Source organism: Polyodon spathula, chromosome 8 (genome assembly GCF_017654505.1).
Source record: "Polyodon spathula isolate WHYD16114869_AA chromosome 8, ASM1765450v1, whole genome shotgun sequence".
NCBI lineage: Eukaryota > Metazoa > Chordata > Actinopteri > Acipenseriformes > Polyodontidae > Polyodon > Polyodon spathula.
The window spans coordinates 45,472,288-45,497,701 of record NC_054541.1 but is presented as its reverse complement, the minus strand read 5'-3'; the positions used below and the strand labels follow the sequence as shown (position 1 = coordinate 45,497,701).

At 38.2% G+C, this 25,414-nt stretch overlaps 1 protein-coding gene across 9 annotated transcripts in view; it reads right to left on the bottom strand.

The window, feature by feature from the left end:
- Positions 1-25,414, bottom strand: part of LOC121320028 (liprin-alpha-2-like) — a 178,838-nt gene that overhangs the window by 5,022 nt on the left and 148,402 nt on the right. For 3 of the 9 annotated variants that reach the window (XM_041258146.1, XM_041258140.1, XM_041258142.1), the window contains 17 exons: positions 25,322-25,384; positions 24,953-25,044; positions 22,476-22,614; positions 20,924-21,144; positions 19,876-20,113; positions 18,836-18,865; positions 18,125-18,255; positions 16,809-16,987; positions 14,329-14,410; positions 10,682-10,763; positions 7,847-8,047; positions 5,294-5,356; positions 3,684-3,713; positions 2,605-2,780; positions 1,844-1,941; positions 1,352-1,527; positions 576-644 (listed from right to left, as the gene is read on the bottom strand). In XM_041258146.1, coding sequence (XP_041114080.1) covers positions 576-644; positions 1,352-1,527; positions 1,844-1,941; positions 2,605-2,780; positions 3,684-3,713; positions 5,294-5,356; positions 7,847-8,047; positions 10,682-10,763; positions 14,329-14,410; positions 16,809-16,987; positions 18,125-18,255; positions 18,836-18,865; positions 19,876-20,113; positions 20,924-21,144; positions 22,476-22,614; positions 24,953-25,044; positions 25,322-25,384 — 2,070 coding nt within the window. Of the gene's footprint in view, positions 1-575; positions 645-1,351; positions 1,528-1,843; positions 1,942-2,604; positions 3,275-3,683; positions 3,714-4,101; positions 4,387-5,293; positions 5,357-5,436; positions 6,014-7,846; positions 8,048-10,681; positions 10,764-14,328; positions 14,411-16,808; positions 16,988-18,124; positions 18,256-18,835; positions 18,866-19,875; positions 20,114-20,923; positions 21,145-22,475; positions 22,615-24,952; positions 25,045-25,321; positions 25,385-25,414 lie in introns of those variants that run through there. The other 6 variants (XM_041258141.1, XR_005950784.1, XM_041258143.1 and 3 more) reach the window with 6 other exon arrangements.

Below are 25,414 nucleotides of genomic sequence, written 5' to 3'. Positions count from 1 at the left end.
CCATGTTTGTATATTGTATGTGTATGTAATAATGTGTTTATTGTTTTGGGACTGAACCCCTGGGTTAAACTGTTAATTGTTATTTTATGTTGTCAAGTGATTTTGGATTATAAATAAAACACCACTGCACCTGGATTATCATTGCTGTCACCGCATCACTCCTGCACCTGCACACTGCAAACCACTTTGCCATATACCGTCTCTACATTTTAAAGTGCAAGTACAACTTAGTCTCCAAATTATTTCAAATGCTTTTCATAGTCACAGCATGAAGAATATAGCTGTGACTATGGAAAGCAGTTGAAAAAAGCAATTAAAAGATAGGCACTGTCATGACACAAGACTTGAATTGTTAGATCTAATCTCAGGCCCTTGTCTTCAAAAAGCATTTGTCCCTGTAATTGTCTGACCTTGTTTCACGATGGATAATATTATTGCATTATTCATGTTACTGCTCTCTTGTGTGATCACGATGTCTTCTCTTTAACTAGTGATCAAGAGAAAAACACCTGTGCAGAACCTACACTTTCACAAATAGGTTTGGAAGCAGCAAGTTCTGAGCAGTTTATACTTACTTCATCAAGTCTTCTCTCTGTTCCGAGCGCCAGAAGGTTGTTGTACTCTCTCTCCAGAAGTTGTCGTGCCTGTTTATATAAAAAACAACATATGCTTGAAATCCTATGTATTCTCTGCTGACCAAACATGTAGAGCACTGTCTGCTATGTACTTCCTTTGACTGGTGAAGCTGCTGAATAATCTCCCTGTTATGACAGAACCCCAAGTAAAATGGCAGATTTGGTCCAAAATTAATATTTAAATGGAGATTATTAGAAGATCTGCCTCTGTTTAGATCAATTGAATATACTCTAATCTTTATATAAAAGAAGAAAAAAAAGAATATTCAACAGGATAAACTTGTTAAGATGAAAGAGCCTTATTTACAAGGGTTGCTAAGAAAGCTTAAAAAGGCGGAAGCTTCAAAGCTGAATCAGTCATGTTACACTTGTCATCATAAGAACAAACACAATTAACATATACTTCTTGGTTGAAGATAATTTCATAACTACATCAGTTTCAAAGGACCTGAGTTTGACATTTATTCAAATCATCCTGGTGTCTCTCTGCTTGCTCACCACAGATTTAACTAACTTGTTGCTGGTACAACAGCACTCATATGGAACTAATGAGCTTTTTGGTTTCAACTCAGCCCTCACTGGCCACACTGAATCCACTGCACAATGGGCAAGACTGCAGTCCCGTCCCCCCGTCCCCCCGAGACTCAGTTCGTAATTCCCTTTCCTGAGATAAAACAAATATAACTCTGCATATTGCTCTTTTAGCCGTGACTCACCTGAGTGTTCTGGTTTGGGATCTGTAGTAACAGTGCTAGACTACTGTAGTCAAAATTGTCATCCAAGGCAACCAGGGACCCATGGACTCCACTTTCTAACAAGATGTTTGCATAATCCCGTAGTCCAATACTCTGTACCCAGCGAAGCACACGGTCATTGCTCCACACTAACACATCTGTGAAACAAATGAGAATACATTGCAGTTTAAATAGAGTGTAACCAAACCAGAGTATCACTGAGCAGCAGAGCAGACCATTATACTGGAGGTTCAGCCAGTCATTCATACATATAACAATGTACACTTTTTATCTATCATCGCTGAAAGTAATAATAGGAGGGAACTGTGCTTATTACTTGTCTTTTTTTTGTTGCTTTTTTCAGTTAGTTAGCTGAATGGTAGAGGTGTGGAACAGCAAATAAATGTCTTGATATTCACACAACGTTGTTTTTTGGAAATCTGACACAGTACTTGGGAGTAGTCCTAAACATACCTTTCAGTTCATGTTGACTGCATTCTCTCCTCCTTTCCAGTTCTTTCCTGTCATAATTGAGTTTCTTTAGGCACATGATCCCGTACTGTAGACTTGTCCTGAAAAATAATGACATTAAATGTATTAAAAAATGGGCAAATGGCTAGTCCCCTTTCAGGGATGTGATGACGGATCTGAAGATTCCTTAAAGATACAGTAAGTTGCTATTATTTATTGGTGACATTTTGATCTTAAAAATCTAACATTTTCAAGGTTCAAGCAAAAGCTGGATTAAAGTGTTAATGTTGTTAATAACTTTCAATACATGGCATGGTGACATATTAGTGCAAGTACTGTCAATGTCTGGACACATTAGTAACATCAGTGCACCTCCACACACCTCTGTAGCCAAATCTTAAACCATTCCAGAGATCAGTTTTTACAATCGCGTGAATTTAGATAGTTCTCTACGGAACGCATCTACAGTTTATAAATTGGTCTCCATTTTTATATAACTACATTACATTGTAAATGCGTGTTGTTTTGTAAATCCTTCGGCTTGCTTTATGCCTTAACCAACTTCTAAAAATATAACACAAAAAATAAAGCTTCACATTGCTTAGGTCACCACTATAAACTGCCCTCAGCCAGTTCTTCGTGGGCAAATAAAGACTGTAACTGATGATGTTAGGCTGCATGGCCCCGTGTATAATAAGGGACCTGATCAGTTCCAGGATGTGTTATTGAAATCCCAGTCAAAGAGTTGGGAGAAGAAGACTTACCTGTGGAAGCTGTCCACCATTTTAAGATGGACTCTGAGGTCCTTCTTGGTCAGGTGGTCCAGCATTCTGGCGTCCACGAGGCACTCCATGAAGTAACTGCGGTACTGAGGCAGTCCCAGGCTTGGAAGCCACTCATTTCCAATCCATTCATGATTCATATCACCATAGGCCAGTGTCTGCAATGATACACAAACCGATTGGTGTAAATGTCACCCTGACAGGGCATGAACTACAGGGAGACTATTCTGGTTGCTTTCAAGGTTACTGACTACTTACTACTGTACTACACATATAAACTACCATACACATCTAAAAACTGCCCTAAAGCTGTATTAATAACACACTACCGCCAGCCAGTCAGGGACCTTCTATTCAATAGGCACTCACAATTAGCCTCTAACCTTGGTGTAATCCGGTATTAGACTTGGGCATAAAGGAAGAATGATTTCAATCTTCGGTGCTCGGGTTCCCTTACCTTTCCCTGTAATGCTCTCCAATAATAAAAAACAAAAAAAACAAAACACACTAAAAGAAACACGCCAAGGCAGTTCAATAAGCATTTCACTTAAAAAAAAAAAAAAAAAAAAAAAAAAAAAAACAACATAACTTTGGTGAAATCTCCAGCTCCAGCAAGGGATGTCAGACTACACCTCCCTCTCACAACTCGGTCCTAAAAAGTGCTTGCAGTTAGACAAATTGGGAACTGGTAAAATTCGGTTTGAGAACTATCTCATCTCACAGCAATCATTTACAGCCACAGTTTAAAATTGCATGTATAAAAAGGCACAAACTCAGCATAGATAAAACTGTTCTAATTGTATTCTGAAAACCTTCTTGTAAACCTTCAGCTCTTGCTTTATGCAATGAGGTGAACAGCTTGTGGGTTGTCATGGACATAAATACAAACTCATAGACATGCAGGATTCATCACAAAGTGTGAATCTGTATTATTACTTTGGGATAGAAGAACATTACATTTCTACCACTAAAACATGTATTTCATAGACAGAATGCATGCTCTTGTGTTGGTATAAAATTACTTTTTCATGTCGAGAAGAAACAGTATATATATTTCATACCTGTGCCCAGCTGCCTTCCTCTGACTCCTTCTGTAGTGTCAGAAAGGAAAGGGTCAGAAATAATCAGTAAGCAAACAAATAGATGCATAAACAAATGTATCAGGTAGTCAGCAGTATTAACATGCTAGAAAAATACAACGTGTAATCATATATACCGTGCATAAGCAAGCCTCACTTCAAACTACAAGCAGCAAGGACTTCAAACAACAGTATTCGATCAGCTTGCTTGACACTTCTCAGCAATTTGAAAAATACCATATTCTTAAATCGCACTATGAATGATTTGGGTCCCAGCTTTCACTTCTGAACTAAAAGTAAGTAATCATTTGACAGTGAAAGAAAGAGCGTACTTGCTCTAAATGGAAAGCATTGGTATTATTGCATTCAAAATTTGATAGGAGTAATATAACTGCCTTACCATAATGGCTAAAGAGAATTTCATAAGTTAAATCTTTTTTTTTTCTTTCTTTGATCCATGTATAACAGGGGTGATGCTTTAGCAGTGTGCCTGGGTGCAGTGCTCCCTCATTATAAGGGGGTCCTTTAAACCACAGTACTATTTTTAAGGCGGTATACTCCACAGTTCCATTTCGTTGCCACTTGCATTCTACAGCAGAACACAACATTCACTGCAGCATGGGCCCTGATTACAGTGTTATAGGGATAGCACAGTAAAAGCAACACGGTGAGCATTCCACCTTAACTGATAAAAAAAAAAAAAAAAAAAAAATCATAATTAAAAAAATATAAACACTGCGAGTTTTGTTACAGTATTAATGAACCCATTTCACAAGCTAGGACTTTTGTGCTAGAAAATGTTTGTGAAAGAAAACAGTTTCAAACGATTCAGTGAGCAGAAACAATAGAATAAAACAAGCCTTTGCGTTCAATGATGGTAATTATGAAACAAACAAACAAAAAACATTTTGTGCTGTATGTTGTCCCATTTGTCATACTTAAGTTCTATATTTCACAACATTTTAAATTCTACTCTCCATGCTTCTGAAGCTTCTATAGTAAGCCATTAAAGCAGCCAGTCTGCACCTTTCCCATGTTTGTTTCTTGTAAATATGAAAAGGGGCCAATCAAGATTCTACACAACTCTATACACCCACGATCCATTGATCCAAGAATTACTGTAAACTTGGACATAGCGTACACACTGCATTTTTAAAGAATGGTACTAACACTATGGAAACAGTTACAGAAACTGCGATAGCCATGACTGATTATAATGTGGACTTAGAAATAATTAGAAGACTCCCAAGCTTGTTACCTATACACTGGGGCTTATGGAGCTCCTGGTAAAACCCATAATGTCTCAAAGGGCTCTGTTGTTTGATTCTACACAAATACAGATGTATTATTTTAAAAGAAACTCTGTTTAACATACATGAGCGCCAGGTGTGCACCCTTCTCACACAGATGTGTTGAGTGCAATTAGTAACGTGAAGGTGTGGGTTGCGAAACGGGAAGTGTGGTTTATTGCCAAATACAGTTTATCCTCGCCAATACAAGAATGCATACTGAAAAAGCATGGGGCACTAGAACTGCACCATGGAAATATTAATAAAAGCATATCTGAGAAGAAAGAAAGAGGATTAACTGACCGTTTTGGTTGGAGCCGTTAGAGTTTCCATTTCCTCGTGGGTCACCCATACATTGCCTGACGGCTAATAACAGGGCCCACAGGAGGCAGGTACAATCCACAGGAGGCAAGCAGTGTTAAAGAAGAAAGGCAGCACCACTGTAAGCCAACAGCGTTATAGCATCACAATCAGCACATCAGCTTTTCTGCACACACATAGGGTAAGCTTTCCAGCACACCGACCCCTCAGTATATTGCACCTCAATACACTTCCACTCAGTTATACTGCAGGGCTGGATAAGACGCCCCTTTAAACAGACTTACAAACATAACCCCTTAAAATAAGCGGGTGACCGGAGCATTTTAGATCAGCAGTAGTACTTTAGGTACAGTATTTTGTGTTTCTTATTGTACGTTATTTCACTGATGCATACAGTTTTTTGTATAGTAGCCTAATTACTATAGAAATGGTCATTTGTGATTCACCATTTGGCTCTGTACATTTCTATGATATGTAGCGAGTACATATTAACGCACAGAATACAGAATTTGTTTGCAGGCGTTTTCCCAGCCCTTAGTACATTGCAGATTTATATTAGGCTCCGACTCCTGAGGGGGTGGTGTACTTTCATTTACTTTACTTTTAAATTGTCAATGCATTTGATCACAGTTCAGAAAGGAAAATAGCACTGACTTTCTGCAGGGTGATTGAAGGAATGGTTTAGGCATCGCAGTGGAGTTGCTGGAAGAAATGGGATTTGGAGTAAACCTGCAGTTTACCTGTCCTGTGCACTTGGTTTACTGTAGCTTAACGGCCTTGTTTCTTCAGATTAAGATGGTTACATTTACTTTTTAACTTCAGGTTTAATACTATTTGATCTGCACAATTAAATCATAATTTTCCACACTTTTTCTCCTACTACAGTACGTACTGTAATAGCATTTCTATGCTACTGCATGCACATAACATTGCATTATTAAACATGGGGAGGGACAGTAATTCGGAGTTGAATGCTACAGGCCCATCATTATTCTACATTATTACTCTTTGGGCACATAAAACAGCTTTGCATAATATATTCCTTTCCAATTTCTTTTTTTTTGCTCTCTCTGCAGATATAACCCTTCCTATTGCTGTTCACTTTCCCTTATAGTCTATCCCCCCCATTGCTTTCTGTATAATATAATTCTACTGGGAGGAAGACTGGCATTTTGGTGACAAGTCCTGTAAAGGAGTACAATACAAGACGCTGTGCTTGTATGTTAATGTCCTGCCTGACAGCCCCTTACTTGTGATAATAGGGTTAATTTCGCTTAAGTGGCAGAAGAGCAGCAAGTACACACCAGCCAAGTAGCCAGATAATCAGCACAGCCTGGGGGCGTTCAAGATTTCTGAATATTGTTCGCAAGGTTCAGTGCTCACTTTTAAACATGCAATAGTTTTTTCATACTTCATGCTGCTGGTCTGGCTACTTAACACCAGGCCCCAATCCTGGGGAGAGAGGCTGTCTGCTTCTTAGGAGGTGTGCAGATCTGTTCTGTGCCGCAGAAAATCTTTGTGTATCATTAAGTGTAACTTAGGGGAATGAAGCTGAATTTTTTACATGCAAAGATATAGCTTATGTTGCATATACAGTAATAGAGGAATTAAAGCACAGCTGAACAGCAGCTTTTAGTCAATATAATCTTACACAATGGTTGAAATGGGCATTTTCCATACATGCACATTAAGACATTATCAGGTAGAAGGAAACTAAGGCATAGCGTGGTACAGCAATAAGTACTTCATGTTAAGAAAATTCTTAGTTTTTATTAATTTAATAAAAATTTTAAGTGGTTTTTTTTTTTTTGTTTTTTTTTCATAAATTACCACTCAAGAGGCTGATGAATAATGAAGTTGAGTTGGGCCCTGCTTAGGAGAGTGAGAGGGGGAACGTAGAGCAAGTCATCTGCTTTTTTGCATGCAGTTTGTGCCGATCACCATGGCAACACTAAAACTGTGGCAGGCTGTAATAGCCCCAGCCTCATAAAAACAACTGATGGTTGACTCAACATGCTAAAGTACTATTCTTTAAAGTAGGCCTGCTACTCACTGAGTTTTACATTGTCAGTTACAACAGAGGTAGCTGAATGTGACACATTAACTTAGGACTCTGTATAATTAGTTCTATTAGTTTCCTGCAAAACCCCTCTCCCCATTTCAATGATTTCTATATAATTTTATTCTAAAAGCATTCCAAGAGAAGCAAGATATTCAATATTGGACATTAGATTGAATATCTATGACACCATTTTACTAAGGAAATTGATACTGTAAATACATAATTATGAAAGACAATAAACTCTAAAATCAGAATTAAATGTAAAAACTACAAAAATAAAGGCCAGACTGCAAAAAAACAGTATCCATAGGGGATTGCAGAGTACTGATGTGGGTCTTAGGCACAAAGACATATTGCAGCACATATTTAAACAGCTACAGTCCCAGTGGAATACAGCTTTCCTGGTAAACATGTGGTACAATGGGGAGGGGTGTAAAACAAGAGCATGCTGACACAGGCAGAGTGTGACTCACTGTTCTCGATGTGGGAGGGGCCGAGGGGCTGGTGAGCGAGACCATTTCCTGGATAGCCAGGCGGAGCTTGAGTCGGTGCAGGGGGTTGCTGATCCCGATCTCCCTCTGGATTTCCGTGTCAGACAGAGCAGACATGATGGCCCCACTCTTCACATTGGCACGGCAGGCTGCCACGTACCAAGCTGGCATCCCGAGCCACAGCTGCAAGACAGGGGAAATGGGGAAAAGTTATAAAGACATCATTAAGGGATTATTGCCCACCTGAGATTCAGTTTTTTGAGCTTTTAAATCTAGGTGTTCACAGACAGGATGAATTTGAAACACTTAAACAGGAACCACTGTTCTCACAGTAGGAGTCTCTCCATCACTCCAAAAGACAGATGCAACTATGTCTACTAAATGGTTAATGTTCCACTTGAAATCAATAGCACATTCCATTAAAACTGCTATATCCAGTCACTGTGAAATAAGTCCATGCATCTCCTTTAAGGGGTCATTTAAGGCAATGTAAAATAGATCTACATTATGTAAATCTGCACACTTTTGTTTGCATTTAAAACCTGAAAAGGCAACTTTGCCTGCTGATGAGCACAGTAATGTGGTGCACAGACAAACATCTTTATTAAAACATGGACTGCATTATCCTGAAGGCAACAGTCTAATGACACTCCTACAATCTGTAGTTCTAAATACAGCACAACAGGACAAACTGATAGAATTGTTTCATTTTAACAGCTTTATTATATTCCTTTTTTTTCTGCTGCCCTAAAAGGAACTTGGCAAGATGCTGACACCCGAAGAGAAAAACTGGTAACATTAACTGAAAAGAAAAAAAAAAAGAAAGGCTTGCCACCAGATGTCACTGTTCTGCCATCTAAAACTTTTGAATATTAGAAAATGTAGATTAAAATGGTACACCCAAAAAAGTCTGGAATAATAAGCGCCACTTTGTTTTTAAAGTCTACGATAGGAAGCTAGGAAAATAGGAAAATGACAGAACGGTCAAATACATCTCTCTAGTATTGCTATAACTTAGAGACGTGACACTGGCTCTACTGAACATTTCTGTTTTCAAAACTCAGATATAACATTATAAAGTGACGTATTACACGTGAGTAGAATGCTGGTGTTTGACAAAAAGCAGTGCATAATGCAATCAATGTACACCTCTTCTGTGCACAAAGATATTTTAATCATCCCATTTCATTTAGAGCTTAAAACGTGGGATTTAAGAGGTCTCATTAATTAAACTACACATTTGATGGCTACTACAGTAGAAGTCCCCCAGTCTTATTATACATGTTAATAAGCACAAGGTTATCCAATAGTCAGTCACCATTAACAGGCACTGTGTTGCAAAGCACCGCTGCTTACCCAATTTACCATCTGAGTTAGCTATGGGTTAAATAATTTCTCTAAAAAAAATATAAAAAAAAGAAAAAAGTAGAAGATGAAAATTGTGAACTGCACGGCGATGAACGAGAAGCAGGTTCAGTGCATTGGAATGAATCTAAATGCCTGTTTACTTCTCAGAAGTAATACAGCAAACGATTCAAATTGAGATTAACTGACTGTCTGGCTGAATGGCCTGTGATATACAACGCACCTGTGTTATAAATTATTGTTATTACATGGACTACATTATGCTTATAACAACAATGGATGCTGAAAAGTTCAAGTATATTCATAACAGTAACTGCAGTGCATGGTGATGACCATTGAATTTGATTATCTAAATGATGATTACAAAATCTAACCTTCCAGTGTTTGATATGGTTTGATAATACAATACGACAGGAAGCGTGAGGCAAGTCCAGTGCTATTATAACCATGACATCTGATACCCACTTCAAAAGCTACAATTTAACATGTCCCTATAAATTGTGTTTTGTGTGTCGTGATGAATTATGCCTGGAGGAGTGTTGTGTTTGAAGCTCAAAAGAGCATTGAGGCACATGTGACATTTGCTTAAAAGACCCCTGACAGGTCAGGTTATGCAACAATGCCATTGAAAACCAATCTAAATCAATTGAAAAGGTTTTACCCTTACTTACTGGACATTACGTCAATCAAGTGAATTGGCATTGCTGATTCCCCCCCCCCCCCGAGGAAAACATTTCTTTGAAGATTCCCAAGTGAAAAACAATGACTAAACTTAAATGCCACAGATGTCCACAATCTGATCATACTTTTTGTATGAGCAATAAGATATGCTCTCAAAGCAGTTAAAATATATATCCAAAAATGTTACAAATCTCTGACTAAGACGTTACGTTAGCAATTTCATATTAAAAAAAATGTTTTCAATGAGAAAATAGTGATATTCTTGAAAAAGTTCAAGAGTGGTATTGGTTGTTTAACAGAGCTCTAGGACAGTTGTACTGAATATCAAACTGTATTTATGCATAAAAATAACTTTCTAGTTTTACGATAGGTTTTTCACTTGACTATTATTTAAATGAGCTCTATGGATAAAGCCTGTCGATTGTACTACTGTATTGCCCATCTAGTTTATTTATATCTCATAAACACTGACTGTGGTTAGAAAGGCAAGGTGGCAGTAGCTTAAAAACACCAAGTAAAACAAAAATAATTGAATCTCCTACTACTTACAGGAATGAAGACACTAACATACAATAGTCATGCAATACACAAGCCCCCTGGAACATCCATTAGGCATTGCGCTTGCGTTTGAGCATCATGACTATTGGACCCTCCGATCTGATCAATTTGCAAAATGCTTATTTTTCCACCATTCCTTATGTACTACAGGTTTCTTGTAAAACCAGTCTTAACCATCTCTAATAGACAATATGAAAGCACATAGTACTTTACCTCCAGCCACGCCACTACAGTGGGCCCATCCCACTGTGCGAAAGGTAACCCCTTTCTGCGAGCTTCCTCTAGGAGTTCGTGCCTGTGGGACAGATAGGAGACCATGCAATGAAACACACTGGCATGAAACCATGTAGACAAAACAGTACCCAGTGATGATCTCTGGCAAGTAAGACTGAGGTGATGCATCGATCTATCACATCATTTCATCCCCATCAATGGTAAAGCCTGTGCATTGTGTTTTTGTTTTGTGTGTGTGTTTCTTTTGACACTACCTCCACTGCCTGCTTAAGTTTTAACTATGTGCATTCACACCTTGTTCAAAAAACATAAGGCAATTGTATCTAGGTTCACTGTATACCACTACACAGAAATGAAGATTGCTTTCCAAAAGTAGTACACTTGTCCAGAGGAAGCACCTTAGTCTCCTGCAAGCAGTAGATTGTAAACAAGCTGCATTTCTCTTTAAAGCAAACGATGTGGATGCACTGTGGATCTTGTTTCTTAAACATAAAATAGAAGAAATGGACACTAAGACACAAGCCTGTTTTTCTACATAAGTTATGTTATGTTACTGTTGCTAAAGATGAACCACCCGTTACCTGGATTTACTTATTTAATTATTCACTTGACTATATTAATGCTTTAAAGCACCAGCTTTCTTAAAGTCCAAGGCAGTGGACCTATTTATAATTGAATTTTGCCTCAACACACTGTACGATAAAGATTTTGTAGACACCAGGTACCACAATACACAAGACGACGTCTCTAAAACAAAGAGGTCACATTTAGCCATGATTTGTCTAACAGTATTTTGGTATCAATTGTTTACTTTTTTGTTAAGTTTAAATCTTGTTGTACTAAAGTGTACAATACAAAAGTGTTCCTAGTGAGACATATATACACTACTGTAGATTTGCAAATCCAAACTCCTCTCCCAGCTCTGCAAATCACATTGTTAGTGGATAGTTCCAGCTGATTTGAGATGAAGTGTTCCAAGTAATGTAGATTATAATGGTTCCTGACTGTGATGCTGTGCAAGCTGTGACAAGCATCCACATCAGACTGTTCAAATTGAGAGGAAATTGGACTGTATCAAAGGGATCAGATACAGGTCGTTCTGCATTGCTCTTTGCTGTTCTAATTTATAACAGTCAGGTCCTCAGTTAATGCATTATATCCAAAGGCTTTACAAATCACCAAAAGAAGAACATACTTAGTTTGGGAGAAATAAATGTAACATATTGCTAGAAACCATGCTGGGACAGCCTTGTATCAGCCTGATCAGACAGGGTTAGCTTTATTACTTAAAGACATATTCACAGCAGCTATTTAACAAGTCAGCTATCTAGTTAATTGTGACGGACATAAGAAAGTTGATCATTTTATTCAGTTTTATCTCTTGCTGATAGCTCTTCTTGCATCCTGCTCTGTTGAGGGTTGATAGTGGTGTTTTCAAAGAATTTAGAAACTGTGATGAATTTCAGTGGGGTTATTGCTTTTATGGTGTTGCATCTCCCATGGTGTTTCCATGTTCCTCCTTAAGCTAAAAAGGTGGGCTAAATCCATCTCAAGTTGTCTCCAGATGTCTCCTCAAATTGCTTTTACTCAAAAACATTCCTACATATTCCTTTTTTTCTGTTTATCTTCATGTTTTGAACTTGTACTTTATTCACTATGGCTGAAGTACATTTATCCCATCAGAACAGCGTGGAGGCCCTGATACTAGCTACATAGGAAGATCAGGAAATATACAGTACAGCAGGGCTGGAGTAGGATGAATGGGCTTCAAAACCACAGGGAAACACACCTCCTTGTTTCATACACACACACGGCTAATGAGGGAAGAAAATGGTTCAAACATTTACAAGTAAACAGTTAAAAGATGTGACACCCTATAACCAGGTCAGGTACCTGTTACATTTTATGACTGACAGACCAACATTAGAAAAGTGTACAATCAATCAATCAATCATACACGTTGTGAATGGATGACCACTTCGAGGGAGGCCAGGCTCCTAGGCTAAGGTTTTCTTTTCCCCAAAAGCATGTCTGCAAGCTTGAGTCCCAGAAATCAATACACCATATAGTGTACCAAGCTCTTTCAAGGGAGAACACCCATTCACTATGAATTAAAACAAGGGGAAGGGGGTAGTGTGAACAGTTATGAGACATGATGACAACTCCGGTACCTGTTGCTTTTCCTTAGCAGTGGATACAGTGATGTCATTAACAGGCAATGATTACACACACAGGAAAGAAACACCAGCATGCTGCTGACAATGAAGATACTCGGCAGCCTCAGTGATCACACTTACTCAGATGTGCTTTATTAATTAGTTTCATGTGATGAGGAGAGGTGGATGGGAAACAAAAGCACACACAAGAGCAAGCCACAAGCTGCAGAAAGCAAGTTATTAAAGAGGGAGTCCGGGGGGTCCCCCCCCCCCCCACATCGAAGAGGTAGGTAGAAGTCCTCTGTGCACAACACCACACACACACACACACACACACACAGACACACACACACACACACAGGCTGAGACACTAATGTCGCCATCCACATCGTTTATGGCTGCGGCAAAGGCTAGTTAAAGCAAGGGAGATCTTAAATCCTTAAGGGAGTAAGGGGGGGGTGGGGGTGGGGTGGAGAGTTTCTTTGTTTTTTGTGCCTCATGCAGGATGACAACAGTTGGTGAGTTGAGAATGGACTGGGGTGCTCTGAAGGGTAATCAGGCTTTTCTTTGGGTACATCTTGGGGACCATGTGTAGGTTTTTGAAATTTTTCTCCAGGTAAAATTACAGGTCACTCATCACAAATGAAAATCATTATTAGAATTTCAGGGGACTAACATGGCGAGCAAAGGATTAAAGAAAATAATTTTAAAAACATTTTGATAATCAGGGAGGTTTCGTGTCATTCTCTGACAAGCTGCACGATGCATTATAGAGTCAGAAAAGAAGAAATGTTATGAAGATACACTTATTAATAATTGTAAAATGTGAAATAATTGAATAGGTTAAAAGTGAAGCAAACATGTTTGGTCTGCAGTAGTTCTGGGTTTCATGGGGTGTCACAGATTATAGTTTCACCAAAATCTGTAACATCTTGTAAACCGGAGCAAGGCTTTAATCACAACTGCTGAAAAGTATGTTACAAATGCTGCCAACTTGGCAAGGCTGTCTGATAATTAGACAAAAGGACATTAGATGATCATCCAACCATGTACAAGTGACTGTCTCTCTTGACAATAATTAAAAACACAAAATGGTTGGAAAACCTTTCTAATTCCAATTAGTGTAACCAACCAAGTGGGGTTGGACAATAGTGCATGGCACCGGCATGTAAGGTCAAATCAATAGGATAGACGTTGAATTAATTGTTTCTATTTTATTTTCTTCATTCCATAATGTGTATTTAAGATATGAACATTTGAAAAAAACAGTACACTGCACACTACAGCCTGTGGGTGCGACGCATGGTGCCAGCCAGGTGCTTTGCATCACTAATGTGCCAGGCTGGAGCGTAACAGTATAGTATAAAGGACTCAAAAACTACATTTTGTTTGGGTGTTTGTACAGTGTGCATGTTAGATGTTTTTATAACATAGATTTGGGGTTTTATGTTAAGTATGTCAAACACTTACTTCTTCTTTAGCCTCCTGTCTTTTTCTGCTTGGGTCCCAAGTTTTCCTAATCCCACAGCATCCTGTCCACCAAGCTCCGAGTCTGTCATAGGAGGAAAACAAAAATACCAGACAGTCAGTGGACTTGCAATACCAACAAAAGGCGGAAGCTCATGGATTTTCTGCAGCTTCAACTCATAACCTGATAAGAGAACACTACAAATACAAGCTGTACTGTACACTGTATGTTAACAACATTTACTCTCTATCACATCCCAGATCAGTCAAACAGCAGAGGCAGTCAGCAGAAGAGCCATTTGTCTTCTTGCTGTTCACACATAACTAGAACACACCCAATCCCGTGGAACTGGACTTAGAAATATTACAAGAAACACATTTCTGTAATATGCAAACCATAATTTTGCACACCGTTTCACCCTTGAAACAGTCTGTCTCCTTTGTTGTATCATGAAAAGAGCTGGCATCACATCATATTCAGCCAGTTAATTAAAACCTGATAAAATAGGCACTAGAATTTCTCCAACTGCAAGAGACACTTCAGGTTACTAAAATATCACAAGCAAAAACTCTGAAGAACAGAACCTAAACAGAAGCTACAGCACAGTAATTAGGGTTAACGACCAACAACCCATGCAGTCCTTTGTCACAAAATCATTTAGATGTTTAGATTAAAAACCGAGTTCATGGTTGCATTGGACTGTTTCTTTGAATACCCTGAATGTATTTTGTGTAATGTTCTATTCTTTCGTTATTGTGCTCTGCATGTTTAGCAGTCAGACTAAACACCCACCCTTATGTACTTGTAGCTACACATGAGAAATAAATCAATGAACTAATGAATTCAGATTGCTGCATATACATATTTTTGGAATGTGATTAGGAGCAGCCCGAGAGAAATTCCCATTTTATATAATAGCCAGAAAAAAATGAAAACACATGTTACAATATACAAAACAAAACATACGGAGTATCAAAACAATGTTCAAGAAAATTGAAAATTGTCTCTAAATCTTGGATTCCTCAAAATAGTCACCCTTTGAAGGACTGCCCAACTAGCCATAATTCTGATGGAATGGAGAAGTAGCCTCTGAAGTATGCTATGACAGCCTTGCTGGTTGAGCTTTCCATGGACTTGGTAAAGATCACTAACTCTGTCACCAGCAAAGCAACCCCAGACCATGACACTCCCTCCTCCATGCTTGACAGTGGGAACCACACATGCAGAACTCATGCGCTCACCCTCTCTGCGTCTTACAAATACTCGACGGTTGGACCCAAATATTTCAAATTGTGACTCATCGGTCCATAAGACCGACTTCCACTCCTCAAACGTCCAGTTTCTGTGTTTTTTGGCCCAGGCAAGTCTCTTCCTCTTATTCTGCACTCTTAACAATGGTTTCTTTGCAGCAATTCTTTCAGTTAGACCAGCTTCATGCAATCTCCTCTGAATAGTTGATGTTGAAACATCTGTACTTCTAGTAGCATTTAGCTGAGCTTGTATTTCAGGGGCAGTTAATTGCCTTTTTTGCAGACTTGTGGCTCGAATGAACTTGTTCTCTGATTCTGAGGTCACCTTTGGCCTGCCTGAACTTGTTCGGTCCTCATGAGTGCCAGTTTCTTCAAATCGTTTGATGGTCTTGGCCACAGCAGTTACAGACACTTGCAAAGTTCTTGCGATTTGTCTTAAAAATTGACCTTCATTTCTTAAAGTAATTACAGTCTTTTTTCTTTGCTTAACAGAGCGTATTTTGCCATTTTCTGCTCCCTTACATTCAGGAATGACAAACATGTGCCTATGCTACCTATATTTATAGTAATCATGGATGCTCACCTGTTAATAATTGGTGACAAAAGGTTAATTAGGTAACATGCTAATTAACTCAGAGAACATCTAACAAAGACACTTTTATACTTAGGCCACTGTTCTAACACTGTTATACACATTTCAGACTTTTAACTGACTTGGACTTCAGACTGAAATACCCTTGCTTTGGGTGACCATTTCATTGAAATTGACAAGATTTACATTTTAATTTAAAAATGAAATTTTTGAATGCAATACACTTATGATTATGAGCTTATATAAGTACACGTATCATATAATGAAATATTAAGTGTTTATAGACAAGTTTATACAGTTAAAAGCATAGATAATGAAGAAAAACCTGGTTTCAAGCATGTGTACTCAAACTTTTGACTGGTACTGTGTGTGTGTGTGTATATATATATATATATATATATATATATATATATATATATACACATATATACATATATACATATATACACACACACACACACACACACATACACATATATACACATATACACACATACACACACATTATTGAATACATACAATATGTAATTAATAATGTGTGTGTTTCAAAACTGCATCTTAGATCTACGTAAAAACGAAAGACTTCTAGAATTATTTTGTTAGCTACATAACCTCTTTGATAAAAGGGACAGATACTAACCCTGTCCTGGTCCACCATAATCTTTGTGGAGTTGCGCAAGTCTTCCCTTCTCCTTCTTGCCAAACAAGCGGCCTATTGATGATTTGATTCCTTTTTTCTTTGGAGCTTTGTGAAGAGAGTCTTGGCTGCTGGTGACACTGCTGAGTGCAGTGGCTTCAGCTTCCAGTGTAGCAGACACACTGCAAAAAGAATGAACATGGTTTGAGGGAGGTGTCTTTAAAAGAACAAAGTCTTCCATTATACATTTAAATCACCCAATTAAATCAACATTAGCACCGGCTGTTGATTACACAGCAAATCTGGTGTTTACAGATATCACCAGAATGCACAAACCACAGCAGGGGATATGAATTCAGCTCACTAAAGAATATGATACTCTTTTCAGAAGAGAAAAGCTTAATCATCTGCCATCAGGGGGCTTAGTGCATATGTTGGTATGAGGCTACATGGTTCTCTTTTACTGTACATAAATGAGTAATACATCAATGACACTGTCTTCATTTCTAATATACTATACCCCTTGCAGGGAAGTTTAAAATGAGATAGCGATTTCATTTTGCAGCCAACACAGGTTCATTTCCTCATTGAATATTTTCTACAGTATATATCCACGTAATCTGGCAAACCTGGTGTTATCCTAAGCTGAGTTTTCACAACCATTATTTATCACCATTTCTGCAAGCATTAATATTTGTCATGCTTTCCTTTTTTTTTTTTTGTTAAACAAATCTCATTGTTTTAGGGGGTAACAAATGACTGACCTTATTGCATGGTTTTACCTGCCTGAATGGTAAAATATGCTGGTGACTTTATTAAATATGCTAAAAAACCCAGTAATTATGCCAACAATAACAGGAAAAAATGATAATTGACAACATATACCACAGAATAACATATTAATTTAAGCTTAGACAAACGAGCCATAAGCAACAAATTAAATAAAATCTATAAAAGCATACAATCGTCTGCAAATCCATCCAAAGCCTGCAGAAGCATTGCACAAGCAAAGTAAACAAACCATAAGAAAGTAATGTGCTATCAGTTAAATGGAAATTATACTCATTTAACCAGACAGAGAGCACATCTACCTCACAAGGTCAATTTAAACACAAATTAAACATGAATACACTCTAATAAAAATAGTTATACTACACACACACAAAAAGGAAATACACACTTTCATTCAGCTCAAAGTACATGCGTCTTAAGAATTTCCTGTGACATTATGAGAATAACTGGAATAGTTTAAGAATGGCTTGAAACATGACAATGAGAATAACTGGAATCCCAGCTAAGACAGACGCTGTGAATCTCACCCCTTGGCATCGTTGTGATGGGACGATGGCAGTGTGTGCGTCATTCGGACTTGTCGGGGGGTGGCAGGAGGAGATGTCTCACACTTTATAGTGGCCTTGTCTTCTCGACCATCCTCATCAACTGCTGCAATCTGAGGGCGGTTAAAAATAAGTTACTCCACTTCAAACAAACTACAGGTCCTGCATGTGGCGTGGCATAAAATGCACCCGTCTGGAATTGTTTATGTAACCACCTGTAGAACTGTAACACAATGCTTTGAGAATCATACTGTGAACCAAGTAAAACTGATGTATAGCAAATACAATGCACGGTAGGATCTACAGAACTAGAGCTAATAGCTATGAAACTATAAAGTTAGAATGACTACAACTTTCATGACCCCTTTGCAAGGTATGTACTGTGTTAGTGTATACACTCTGTCCTGCTTATAATTGCAACCTATTGGTTGTGCCTACATTCTGATACATGGAAATATGTTATATGGAATATATGGCATTAATGCATCCTCATTATCCAACACATGTCTCTACGGGTATCAGTTAAAAATAGTACAGTGCACAATGTAGCCTGCTTTGTACTACATAATAAACATTTGCAGAAGATTTAATTTAGAAACTTGTTGAATAACCTTTGTGCTGCACTGATAATATCAAGACTGTACTTGGTAAATTAAATTACATACAAATGGTAAATATGTTGTGAAACAGTACCTTTCTCCTGTGTTTCCTTAAATCACTGGGCTACAAGGCAATGGAGAAAAAGGAAACAAATTACAATAGGAAAAATACTATAAAATCACAAATAGCAGAACCTCTCAGTTTCACAAGTTTTCTTAGAGACTTCAGCATCGAGCAATTCATTTAAGTCTCTGCAAATGCAACTGCATTGTGCAAAACTATCGTACTTTAATCTTCTGCACATTTAATACATTAAGTCTTTTAAACTAAGCATATATATTATATATATATAATCTATATATATATTGAATATATGTTAGAATAAGTCTTATGAATACTTATGAATACGAATGAAATTGAATATTGTCAAAACCTTACCCTTTATACGGTAAAAAGTTTGCCCCTGAGCAAGGTGTACTTAAATCATTGTACAGTACAAAACAAAAATATTAAATATAAATCTGAAGCAATAAAGATTTAAAATAAAACTTTAGACGTCCCGGAATGGCTTCTATTTTTCTTTTTTTTATAAAATGAATGCTGGCTTGGATTAACTCAAGGGTATTCAGGGATAATTCAATTCAATTCTTTTAAAATCCTTCAACTGAATGGACTGTAGTTTTAAACAATAAATCAAACCATATAAAATTATTGTTGATCTTTCGATATTACTTTGCATATAGTTACACAAAACAACTCTCTCAATTAAACAGAAATCAGTCCCTTCAATCTTTATCAACTGCTTTTAAAATGTATGTCATTGTGATAGCACAGTATGGATTATAGGTCCACTTGGACTACCAGAGTTCATATTAGCAAGTTTACTGTGTTTGGCATTTGGTGTAGATTTCTCTGCCCCTTCCAAACTATATCTAGTTTCTGCTCTAATATTAAGGAAAAGTAATGGGGCTTATTCCTTTAACACTCCACACCAGAATGCACAATCCCAGGTAAAAACACTGACCCAGTCTCAGCACTAGTATGTATTGAGAATGAATATACATTCTGCATGTTGAACAGGACTGTAGACTCATTTCAATCACCATAAATTATGGCCTTAAAAAAAAGTTTACCAGGGTCATGACCCCCATGCGGTCCATTTCTCGGGCTGGGCTACGGGCGGTCAGTTTGGGTGTGGAGTGGCCGCTGGGCGGTGAAGAGCTGGCCAGGGAGGAGGCGGTGACTGAGCCAGTGATTGAGGTCTCTGCGTGAACTCGAGCCAAGTTCAAGCCTTCCAAACTGACGCTGGCTACTCGGCTTTCAATCTCCTCCGCCCTCAGCTCCGTCGACTCCTTCTCTTCCTGGATCAAACTGAAACCACGAGTCGCAAACACCATTACACATAATTTTTATATTTTATTTAATATCATGTAATCAAAGAAACTACAAAATGATATTGAAAAAGTCTACCAGAAGCCACAATAGTAGTACAGTATTTCATGTTAGATTTCAAAATATCACATTTTTCAATTTTTGTCAGTTTTATGCTAAGTATGTGAAAAACTCCCAAGCGGTACTGACTTCATGAAGCAAAATGTGTTCATTCTACAGGGTGATGCAAAACCTTTGGTAATAGCCATCTTTGTAGTGTTCAAAGTTATAGATTAACTACTGTACACTACTGTTATAAATTGTACATACAAAGAAATATATTGGCCAATGCCTTCATCATCAATGTTTAACATCTGTTTTCAGATGTAATTGCAAATTAAAATGTGATTTTTTCCCCTATGTTGTTTCCAGCAGGACCCCATACAGACATTTCTACTGTACTCATGTGGCATGAATCACAAGGCGCGGCAAACCTTTGAAGCAACGCGCCCTGAATAACGGCAGCGCTGTTAATACATTACTTTGTGTCTGATTTATTTAATCTGATTCCCACTGAAGCTGGAGGCATCAGTTACAATTAGCTGAACAGGTACGAGACAGCGGCAATGGAGGGTTTTTGAGCCATCCATTGGCTCAAGAGACAGCCCTGATTTAGACCATATCAAACCAGTTTGGATAGTCATGTTCAACCACACAGTTGTTCAACAGTAACGCACACAAGGTACCGGAAATGCACAGTTCTGTTGAACTCATCTATGCTTTCTACTCTGAAATGTTTGTGTCAGTTACCGGATCTCTCTGTTGATTGCATCAAGCTGTTCTTGAAGCATCATGGCAAGCGTCTGGGCATCAGAGTGTCCACCAGGAGAGAGGAGGTCCATGGAGCTAAAGATGGTTTCTCTGTCATCGTCGTCGATGTCGGACATTTCAGTGTCGCTTTCATAGGGGCGGCTCCCAAGGACACTGATCTGCTGAGGCTGACCCCACTCATGGTCCCCAAGTGACTTGGCCTAGTATAGATTTAGTAAATAAAATTGAGAGGGCTAAATGGCGAAGCAGACTAGCTCAATAGCCTTGTATGTCTGGAGCACAGGGTTTGAACCTGGCTCTGGCTTAATCACCATCTAATGCAGCACAATTATCTGTCCCTGCTTGAGAAAGATCAAGGATTGAGAGGCAGGTCAGCTTACAGAGCCGAGAGGGGAACCTGTGTCAGCCAGCAACAGTGTCATCTTTAAAGAATGAATAATTTCGAAAATACTGTATTAAAGTACTGTATCAAAGTGTTTAAACACACACATTATATTTTAACCTGTGTGTCCTGGGTTAGTGATTAACAACAGTATTGTTGCAGAAGCAATTTCAGTACCTAAAATCAGGTGGCCTCTGGACAGGCTTATAAGCAGATGTTTACTTATGTAATTTGAAACTAAGCAAATAAACAAATAAATAAATTAATAAATACTCTGAGTGCATGTTGGACTGACAATAAAAGGTTAGTGTTATTATGAATTCATGCATTTCAGAGCACTTATATGCATTGATTACAGACCCGTCATATTCGGATGACTTATGCATTCGTGCAAGCTTTATTGGTCCCTGCTGTATCTTAATGTCTTTTAATCTAGGGAAAATTAACATTAGAATCAGCGATCCTTTCAACTTAATGTTCATGTTTATGCTTGCTGCTGCATTTAATGAAACTAAGTTAAAGTGATGACAATGCACTACAGAATCTTATTAAGTCCAAGTGGTTTTATAAACAGTGTAATAAACACTCTAGCCATCCATTCTCCTTATTGTTGCAAGCCAGATACATAGACAACGGGCACGTTAAATACCAAGAGACACATGCAGGGTACGATTAGGAATGAAAAATAGTATTCGGCAATACCTTACTTTGAAGAAAAGGTGACTTCACGTTCAAGTTAAGGGAATGCTGATGAGAAGGGTGAAATCACTTTCTGTTTCGAACTGCTTTTATATTCTTTAATTCCAATGGGATTTCACCAGCTCTACCTAGTGGTTGAATAAGTGTAGTTTCTCCGAATGGTCTGTATCCATATACTTCAATTGCAGCATCACACAGCATCACACTAGAAGAGAATGTGCTCAGCTACTCTGTTCTGCAGGTGGACGAATTCCAGAGGATGCAACAATAGACCCCCCCCCCCCCCCCCCCTTACAGGTGTGTAAAGGAATAATTAGAGAACAGTGAAGCTGAAGATGACATCATTGATCTGCACATGCAATACCGAGGAGCTTCTCACAGGCTGTATTGTGAAGATTATTGATTCTGCCAAATCAATTTTTTGTTAGACAGGGAGACACAAGGACTCACCTTCTGGTCGTCTATCCGCACACCCATACGGCCCCTCCTAGGCCTCCTTATTACTTTGGCAGACCTGTAGTGATCGGACTGGCTGTCAGCAAGGGAACCCATTGAGTATCTCAGCTCCCCTGACGTGTCCAGATGAGTCCTGAGATAAGACGCAGGGCATATTTCAAACTATTAAAAAATGACAGTATATTTCAAAACTACACTATGTAATCATAACAAATGCCCATGCAAAGTATCTAAAGTACCTCAGCAACAAATGACATTTACCAAACATAAAAAGAAAATGAGATAACCGAGAAGAGACTTTTGTAGCAAAATGACCTTCGCCATAATTTAGGATGTTGTAAAAACAATAAAAATGGTTTAAAGATTAAAAGTGAGGCACACATTTGTACTATTCACATGGTAAATGTATCTTTACAGCTGCTTTTTATATCTATTATTTACATGTGGGAAAGTGAAAGGAAAAGGTATGTAGTGGTTAGGTTATAGGGGGCAGAGTGTGAACTGAGACCAAGCCAGTCTGTTGTTTTCATATGATTTTCCATGAAGAAAATACTTGCATACATTATGCAGACGCTACCTGTGCAACTGATACAGACTGGAGACTGATCACACACACAAGCAGTGGCTGAATCTCCTGAATTACTTCTTTCCACTAACCAGGAGACATTGAAATGCTTTCTACACAACAGCCTCAAATTAAGCTATTTTATTAAAGGGAAAACAGTTAGTGGGATTGTGCAGGAAAGTACCTCATGTTGGTACAAAAAGGAAAAATAAAGTTTGAAGCACTCTTCCAATTCAATGCAGCACTTGGGCACTTTTGATATATGCGAGTTATCCCTTCTTAAGATTAGAGTATTATGTGCAAAAGCATACTAAATAGAAAATGGCAAATGTAAAACATCTTCCTGCTTGTGATTCCGAAAGAATAACTATATTTATAAGCAATTTGTAAATACATCCACACATAAACCCGGGGTGAATGGAATGCTGCATTTCACAATAACTTCTTAAATTCACAGACGTCACTACATAGCAAGTGTTTGAGGCTAGTGACAATAAATTAAAGCCTGTGTCAACATGAGGCAGGACTGGAGTTTAATATTGATGTTAGGGGTTTTCTTTGCTTGCTGGGAAACAACAGACCAAACAAATTCTATAATCATGTTCTGAAGAATACCAATAAATCAAAAAGGAGTGGTAACCCCAGTAGACTGAGGTTGATAACAGGAGTAAAGAGCTTATATTGTTTCACATTAATATGACAATGATAGATCTTTTTTTTTTAATATACTACCAGTACTGTAAAACAGAAGTTAGTTGACAAAACAATTTTTGATGAGTAAATTACTTGGTATCAGTCTATATTACTAGGTGGTTACGTGTTTATTCAAAATAGCTCAGACATACTTTAAAATGTTACTGAAGTACAGTAGCATAAACACCACTGTCACAGCTTGGTTGTGGTTTTTTCCCCTTAGTAAGTAGTCACGGTGGCCAAGGCCCTTGTTTAGCCACTATACCGTTTCCTGACTCAAAAGCTGGGACCATACTTCAGATATAGTAAATGTGAAGCTTTCTCAGGACATCTTAGAGGACCGCTGTTGCTCAAAGAATTGTTTTGTCTTTGTTGAACCAGTTCAGTTCTGTACAGGCTGTTGGGATGAGAGGGGGGAATACAGCATGGTTGTGGAGGACTGTGGTTGCATTTAACCCTGAAGCACTTTGCCTAAGAGCATCCATCATATCAGCTCTGGCGTCAAATGTTGGAGTAGCGTCAGACTCATGATAAGACTGTGAGCTTGAAGGCTAGTGATTTAGAGAGATGTTAGCTGTGGTGAGTGCAGTTGGAAAGCTGAATTCCAGTGATTTAGAGAGATGTTGGCTGGGGTGAGTGCGGTTGGAAAGCTGAAGGGCCAGTGATTTAGAGATGATGGCTGGGGTGAGTGCGGTTAGAAAGAACACAGTCACACAGCTGGTCTTGCATTTGACTGCTGGGTATTTTCCTACTTGATTAAATACATTATGGAAATGTACTATAATGTAATGTAAATCTATGTTCAATGCAGTAAATAATTACGTTTACAAAGTGCTGTGTAATATCTAGGATTGGGAGCTGAAGTACGTATCCCATGCAAATGGATACAAAGAAGACCCTGCAAGATTCTTGTACCTAATTTTTCACGCAAAGTTTCAAATCAAATTCAACAGAATGAATCCCAAGACATAACTCATTAGTGTGACTAATTGCTTGCCAAAACCTATTTATAAAACTAGGCCGTCACAAGGTTCTAAGGACCTCAAGAATTTGTTTAAAACAAGTGACGTGTGAAATAAGGATCTGGGCATTGATTCTATAAACAAGTTACTGTAGAATGTATCATGAAGAGACAAATAAACTATCATCTAAATTTAAAATATAACTCACATTTAAGCCAAGATGTAATTATATTTACATCCCTGCTACTTACCTGGAAAATGTTGTCTCACTTAAGGATCCTGTTCTCATCTTAAACTGCTCAAGTTCAGATCTCAGCTTTTCTATTTCCCCTGCAAGATGGTCCTTAAAAAAAGGTAATATTTATTGTCACTACATTACTGTCTCTGACTGAACCTCAGAGAGGCTCTTATACTTTCTGTGGTAACTGTATTCCCAGTCCTGTTACAGAAGTCTACTCTAAACACAAACACATCCATCAATTAGAATATCACTGTCCTTATTATACAGTCAAAATTCAAGCTGGGGAGGAAAACACACATAGGGTACAAGTATCATGCCTAAGGGAAGACACAATGCTACGTTGGTTCCTTTGGTTTAAGATGTACATGTAGTGGCTTACCTTATCATGGAGTGAATCCTCAAGCTGTTTCCTGAAGTTTTCAGAGTCCTGTATTAAAACATTCTGTAGACGAGAGAAAGATTTGAAACTACT